Raw genomic sequence first — 8,415 nt, forward strand, 5'->3', positions numbered from 1 at the left:
GTTATCATAATTTTAATTATAAGTATAATTTGAATGGGAATAACCTTAATAATGTTGTTGTTGCTAGTGGTAGGGCAAATGGGATTTAAGGATGTATCTACAGAAATATTGAATACAAGTATAGAGGTTATAATTTCATTGTATAGATCATTGGTTAGGCCACATCTGGAGTATTGTGTTCAGTCTTGGGCGCATTACGTTAGGAAAGACATTGAATTGTTAGAAAGAATTAAGAGGAGGGTTACTAGTACTAGGATGATACCTGGGATGTTTAACTTAAAAGATTGTTAAGGGAATTGATAGTGTTAATGCAACATCTTTTTTCATGGTGAGAATGGTATTCGTAGGACTAAGGGGAACAAATATAAATTTTGGCACGGTAGAGGTTATCTTCAGCTAATACAGTTGTTTATTTTTCTAACAAGGTAGTTGGTCTTTGGATGAGTTGCCTTCGGATGTGGTGGAAACTGGAAGCAGTAAATACATTTTAATTTAACATTTTAAGGGAAGACTTGCTAAATATATGAATAATAAGTGCTGACTTTCAGATTTTCTTTTAGTGAATTTAGTCTACTTTAGTAGATGGGACAGCCTAGATGGACGAATAGGTCCCTTGTTGTTCCTAAATATTATGTTGTTATGTGAATCACATGAACTTACCTATCTCCTTCGAATCCCTCCATTGCTCTTTCTACAAAAACAACATACAACGACCTCTAAAGTTTCAAAAATCAAATCAGAAACATAGAGCACTATATGCACATTTCCTTTAAGTTTAATGTGCATAGTTAATAAAAATAAATTCACTAAATTACGTAAACAATTAGGATAAAAATAAATTTCCTAAGGCTAAGCCTCAAAAATGGATCCGCTTGTGTATTTCGGGCAATTTATACCTCATCACAAGCTTGTGCTTCATATTTTCATTTTGAATATTTTTTGTTAGCGCTTTCAATATCTTAAAGCAAACTGGCGTCTGTATACTTTCTCATGGTATATAGTTATTATCCAGAGACAATGCAAATTAGTTTTTTGTTTTGTATTTGATCACATACTTTCCGAGGTGAATGCCTCAATATAAACATTAATATGCATATCAGGGCAAGGAGAATACTTTTATTTTAAGCTACAAAGCAACTTTCATGGGCACGCGCGCGCACACACACACATATCAGATCATCTTAACGCTTAAAGGAAATGAAATTTAAAACTATGAGAAATAAAGTTGCTATTCTAAGTTTCAAATTACCGAGTGAGGCGTCATTAAAGACTTATTTTTACAATAACAGAACAGCGAAAGAGTTTTAAGCTTGACCTATGATGTACAGTATAGCTGATAACTAAATACCTCATACTTTGGTGTGGCTTTAGAAAATGTGCGAAAATCGCTAAATGAGTTATAATTTATATCAGTTTCCTGATTACTTTTCACTAAAGTTAATTCTCAGATTTGTTAACTTTGTGTTAGTATATAATGAAATATGAAACGTGTGTGAGAATATTAATATTATCATATTTTGCTCCTATGTAAGAAGTATAGAATATATCTTTATTCATATGTATTCAAGTATTTTTGTCTAAATTTCCATGCGAATGCTCTAGTGCAGTAAACTAGATGTACAGAGATTGTAAACATATACACTACTCTGGTTTAAGTAAAGGTTACATACTTTAATGTATATTTATTAGAAGTTTTGCTATATGTTTGTGCCTACTCTCTGGCTGTGGTGGAGTAAACCAATTTCAAGGATGAAAGGAACTCTTGTGTAAAATAACGTGCTTGGGAGATTCTCGTCTAAGAAATGTAGGAGTCCACACTAAGACCCTAGTCTGACTTGAAAGTGCTCTATGAAATTAATCTTTGCTTGGCCCTTATTAAAAGTTGTACTGTCGTATAAGAATTTTAATGTTATAATATTTGACTTCTTTATTCGTCAAAGTTCATGTAAAAGCTCTTAGACCAAGTATAATTCTTTAATCAGATGCAGAAAATATTTTGTTAATATAATTCAGTAATGACAATTAAAATAACTGAGAATATACATAGAAATGTAGTAATTCCCTGAAATTTTAATTTACGACTTTTTTATGTTAAACTATAAGTTTTCAAACGAAAAATAAATCGGATAATGTTTTAAAGATCAAAATATACTTTGAATATTTTAAAGAATCTATGTGAAACCTTATATTTGTTTGATGCATTTTTTATTTGTATTAATAACTTTACTTATTTTTTTTAAAGGAATGGCCGTTTCTTTTTTCTAAAATAGAATAATATTCTTATATATATATATGAAATACATATGTATGCTTCTAAAATAATTAGTTTTGTGAGAAACCCTCAGATATGAAATTGTTTATTGATATATCATTTAGAAACTCAGTGCAGACTCCTCTGCCATCTAGTGTACATAATAAAAACTGTTCGAAATAATTTAACTTTTAATGCTATGGGTGCAAAACACTATCATCCTCAAAGCCTTCGGAAATGGTATGTTTAAAATATTAAAACTTGTGTGTTATTTAAAAGTATCAAATATTGTGGTACTTCACGAGCTTATCTATGAACCGAGAAAGAAGTTGCATTTAAATATACCCTGTTAATTTTCCAGGTTTTTCAGCTGAATCGAAAGTGATTTCAACTAGTCATTTAAATTATAATAATTAGAAATTTATCTTTTAATGTACTCTTTTCGTGAGTAAGAGATTCAGTATCTACCACGGCCCAAGAAGAGGAGGTATATCCAGGATTTACGAGTTTCCTTTGCTGATTCATTTTCCTAATCGCCTTTGTAGTTGCTAGCAAGCCTAATAAAATTAATTAACAATTACCATTTTTATACTAATTTAACCTTTGGACGTCCATCACAATCCTGACAAAAGTAGGAAGGCTTAAATTACCTATGTGACCTTCCTTGAAGAAAAGGGTCTTAGAGGAAGTATAGTTTTTGTAAGCTTTTGTGAGTGATTACTTTGGTAAATGTTTGCAGCGTATTCATCTTTATGAATTATTGTTACGGAGCTATGACATATATCACTACAATAGTCCTATTGTCTTGCTTCCATAAATTGCCTAAACTCTTTTTTTTTTGGGGGGGGTGTGTGTGGAATTTTCAACAAACGATAACAACAGACGAGAAGTTGAATAATTGATAAATTATAATTATTGATATATCATGTTGATACTAATAATATTTTAAGAGAGGAAAAACATAAATATTTTGTTGTTAGGTAGTAAAGAAAATAGCATGAAATTAAGGAGAAACAGACACCGAAGAAAAGTTCACATCTAAGTAAAACATTTATATTGTAACTGGAGAAATCTCACTTATAATACTAAGAAACTGGAGAGTTACAAAATAACTTTGTTTGTTTGAAGTTAAGCACAAAACTACACAATGCGCTATCTGTGCTCTGCCTACCACGAGTATCGAAACCCGGTTTTTAGCGTTGTAAGTCCGCAGATATACCGCTGTGCCACTTAGGGGTTACGAAATAAGAAACCCAGTAAACTGATAGCTTTCGAAAGATATACTTTCCCCCTTCAGGGATGAACTTTATACTTCTGACTCATTCGCCCGGATTTTATAGTGTCTTATTTGAAAAAAAAAATTGCAAATGGAAAAAGCAGTAAAAATTATACCTTGCGCTTAGAAACGAAGCGGATGATAGCATCTCCAGAATGAGTGCGCGTGTTTTTTTTATAGCAAAGCCACTTCGGACTACCTGCTATGTCCACTGAGGGGAATCGAACCCATCATTTTAGTGTTGTTAATCGGTTGACTTACCGCTGTCCCACCAGGAGACACACCCACAGCAAACAGACAAAGTAGATAACAGATCTTGCATTAAAAAAACAACAAACGGATTCTGTTATCGTTATGTGTTCATCGTGACTGTAGAAAGCACAGACACAACATAGGGTAAATAGATAGGTTCCACTTCAACTGAAAAATAAGATAGATCACATTAAAAGATGCAGTAATACTGTAAAACTTACGTAAGAATTAAACAATTTTTAAAATTATAAACAACGTCGTATTTTTCTTTACTTGATCTTAACTATGCTTTCTTTAATTGGACTTAATTTACGCTCACTTAATTGTACAGTCATTCTGTATTGGATATTGTACTTGTACGTAAGCTGGAACTATAAATGATGATATAACCTTGTCGAAACGTTGTACATTTGCTGTTATGTTAAACTTATATTAAAGTTGTACTTCATTACTCGTTCAAGCCGTCTCAAAGCATTATTATTAGTCTCAAAGTGGATTCCTCGTCATCGAATATAAATATTGTTGTTTTTTCTCAGTAAAGTTTGAATTTTTTTAGCAATTCTCTGTTAAGCATGTGTGAATAAAGAATTTTTGATGCACGAGTTGGTTCTACTTTTAGGAGCGTTTTACGGAACTCATGTGTAACATCGTCCCCCCCCCAACCCCCCGATTTAACGTTATATTTTGAAGTGTGAAGGTTACAATACGTAGAGTATATATGAAACGTAGTACATAACACCTTAAAGTGTATTATTGATCTTTAAAACTATGAGAGTAAAATTAATTTGTATGAATAAACATGTAATTAATTAAAGACTTCAATGATAGTTTGTTTCAGTGTTCCGCTACAATAGGGGTGAACTTCCGGTCACGTGAGCACAAGTTCTCCTGGAAGCAGCTGCATTGCTTTGTGTACATTTCAGTGGCTAGTATCGTGGATAAGGTCAAGGTTGAACTTGGATAAGTATAGTTTTTGTAAACAACTGGGCAAGTTTCAATAAGTTCAAGATTTTTTTTTTTAAATACATGGCATAGTGGTAACTATATGCCAACTTTTTTACACATAAATTAATTAGTTTATATTTTATTTACACGATATTAAACGTAATATAATACATCTTACATAATCAACTTTAGATTTTCCATACAGATTCTCATGGAGAGAATTTAATGGTCGACAAGATTGCCAGACACTTCTCTCACAATCCCCTACCGGTCAATAAAACATCCCACATTTTAAGCTATTTTCGGCAATTTTTCCTCATTAATATGTGTATAATGCATTGTTCAAGAATGAGAATTAAAACATTATTATAATTTTTTGCATACTACATGGATTATTAGGCGTACTTCAAATAGATTTAAAATATAAGTGAATAAACAAAATTGTTGCATACACTTACAGGATCTTAGACACACATTAACAACAAACAGAAACTCTAAGACCAAAGGAAATATTTTTAACAAAAAAAAGGTATTTTGCAAAAAACTTTCCTAAACTTCACAACCTCAAATACTACGGAAAATAATATAATACATTATTATTATTAAACTACAAGCTAGATATTATATATAAAGTATGCACCAAATTTCATGCAATTAGGGCCAGTGTTTTAAGCATGAAGACAAAATAAACAGAGGTGACAATGTCGCCCTTGCGGTCCTGATTGGGTTAATATCCTTCTAATGAGGGATTTATGGTTAAAACTAAAGCCTGTACAATGGACTCCTGAATCACTCGTCGTTAAAAAGTAGGTTTAATGATTAAATATATCTTAAGAAGCTAGTAACAGAGCACGTTAAATGTCCTCATCTGTATATGTGGACCTTCATTAAAAGAATGTTTTCCCCCACATTTTCCTACACAAATGGGAATTTTCCCCAAATCTAACCACCCTGTTTACTAGCTTTCCTATTAATGTAGAAAACATTTTTCGTAAAGCCAATACTTTTTTGCATGATTGTTTCGAAACTCTAACCCATAGTGACATCTGTTGAGCAAAAAAAAAAATAATGTTCATTTAAAAATATAAAAAAATTTTAGGATATCTATAAGGCATATACCAGTTCATCATCATGATACAGGAATAAATCTTGGACTCGCGTGCTTGAGAGTTTAATTTTGAACCAAGCATCTTTTAAAAATGAATTGATGATATAAAATTTTACAACAGGGGCCTGAGTTGTGTTATTTGCGTGACTCGTCAGATGTCGTCATCTGTTAGTGCTGAACTTCTTTGGTTCAAAGAATTAGCTAAATGTTATAAATCATATCACAATGACCCCTACTTTCTAGTTTGCATGTGAATGACTCAAGAAAAGCTTGAGAAATCAACAAGGCCAAGTTTGTTCTTAGTAGAATCATGAAAAAAGAACTTTTGTTTCGAAGACTAGTAACACCACTTTAAAGCGGTTTCTTCCTAGATTCTGCAACGAAGTCGAATTCAGAACGTGCAAATAGGCTGTTTCTTATTTGTTAATCACAAAGCTATACAATGAACTATCTGTATAGTGCCCCCATAGATACCGCTGAACCACTGAGGAAGGGGGCATGTAAATAGATAGGCGACTTTGAGGTTGTATATTTTAACGATCAATTCGCTTTATAATCATTATTTAAACAACAAACAAATAAGTCTACAATAGCTGAGATATTGAATAAAATCTTAAAACCATATTGGGGATTTATACGTAAGTTATACAGCAAGCTGAAAAATAGAGCATGATATATTACTCTGGATTATATATTAATATTAAAAACAAAACATATCGCTAAGTTTGTTTGTAGTTAAGCGCAAAGCTACACAAAAGGCTATCTAGAGCACGCCTACCATGGGTATCAAAACCCGGTTTCTAGCGTTGTAAGTCCGCAGACATGCCGCTGTGCCACTGGGAGGCCATATAGCTATGAGGGCTTTGTTGGGGCTGAACAGCCCATTTTTGTAAATACATGCTTGTGACCATGCCACACTATATTTAGCCCCGATAAAGCGTAACAACAAAATATGGGATTATGTATATAAGTCTGTTTTAAAGACTGAACTAAGGGGTTTTATTTATTTTTGTAGCGTTATCTAACTTAAAAAGGTGGACAAATTTTGGTAGGCATTCAGTACTTTCCCGGTAAAATTACCATGTAGTCTATTTTGGCACCAACATGGTGCCAAAAATTAGGGAAAATGGAGCCAACCAGTAGCATCCACTGTATCTGGTTAGATTTACCGAATAATGGGATTGATTGTCACTTTACTAACTTGCACACAGCTGAACGTGCGAAGAGTGTTCAACAATATCATATCTCAAACTCCAGACCTTTCGATCCGCAGTCTGATAAGTTGACCTCTAAGCTACGATCGGCTCATGATTGAAAGAATGTTGAATCTTGATAAAGTCTTCATACTATGCATCCATTAATGAGGTATAAACCTTTATGAGCTATCTATGGAAATTTGCGAAATGGGAACACAATATGAACGTAATTGCTCCAAAACTAAATCTTCAAACCAATGTCAAATGTACCCATAATAGTTCTGAGTATCAATAGAGTCGAGAACATGAAGTCCTGTGTCTTGACAGCAAAGAGTCTTAATATATGATAACATTTATGTGAAGCTAGGAACTGTGATATCTGAATCAAGGATTATATTAATATTTACTAATGCGGTACACTGTATTAAGTACGCTAAAAACAAAGTGGTCAAATCTTCTGCTAAGTTTCATTGTACTTAAGCAATATTCAAAACAGGCAGTTCCAATCTGAAGAGTTACGTCTATCTAACCTTTTATTTTTCTGTCTTTTAAATCCCTCGACGAGTTAGTGAAAACTTTACAGACTTATAACGCTAAAATCAGGAGTGGAAATAGTGCAGATAACCTGTTAGTAGCTTTGCAATAAGAAATCAGTCAACCATCTGTCAAGTCATTAATTTATTTACAGTGCGTGAACTTCTGTTAGAAGATAAAAAAAGAGGAAAACACTTAAGGTATTAAAATAAGTAACAGAGGAAAGTCTGGAGTGTTTCTTTAACACAGCTTTTGAAGTGAAGAGAATCAGGTATTAGATGACAAAAAGAACAGGATAGTGGTCAACACTTGCACGCTGTCAGTTGTAAGTTGCCCAAACAATTTTCACAGCAGTAATTACAGCAGTGTGAGTGCAATGTTATTTTTATCTTTATAGTTTACAAAAACAAGTTCAATAATTTCTGCAACATGCTAAACCAACTTTTTCATTCATAAAAGTGTAAATCAAAACTAAATTTCTCGTGTATCGTTAACACATGACTGGTTGCTGGTAAAAATGTCGTTGTAATTAAAAACTAGTCATGATATATAGTGACTGTTACCAAAAAAAAACACAAGTTATAGAATTAAGCAATTAAAAACCGAAACTTTTATTAACAGTTTTATATTGAATGTTCACAAGTGACTGTACGACATATCCTATTGAGCTTCCGCATTATACTAAACACTTTATAAATAATATTATTTACTGGATTTTGTTTAAGAGGAAGAAAAATATTTTGACGGCAGCATTTTAACTTGAACTCTATAGTATCTAAATGTAACGAAGTTAAAAGCAAATTTAATACATTCTGTTAGTAATCTGTAAGACGTCACACTATAGTGTTTAACT

The 8,415-nt window shown here is 32.5% G+C and overlaps 1 protein-coding gene across 1 annotated transcript in view; it reads right to left on the minus strand.

The window, feature by feature from the left end:
* The window catches only part of LOC106458356 (transmembrane protein 11, mitochondrial-like), an 11,742-nt gene extending 11,004 nt beyond the window's left edge, over nucleotides 1-738 (minus strand). The window contains exon 1 of the mRNA XM_013917864.2: nucleotides 661-738. Within this exon, the coding sequence (XP_013773318.1) occupies nucleotides 661-683 (23 nt within the window). The 5' untranslated portion in view covers nucleotides 684-738. The remainder of the gene's footprint in view (nucleotides 1-660) is intronic.
* Between the last annotated feature and the right edge of the window lie 7,677 nt (nucleotides 739-8,415).

The sequence above is a fragment of the Limulus polyphemus genome, unplaced genomic scaffold (assembly GCF_000517525.1).
Source record: "Limulus polyphemus unplaced genomic scaffold, Limulus_polyphemus-2.1.2 Scaffold450, whole genome shotgun sequence".
Classification (NCBI taxonomy): Eukaryota; Metazoa; Arthropoda; class Merostomata; order Xiphosura; family Limulidae; genus Limulus; species Limulus polyphemus.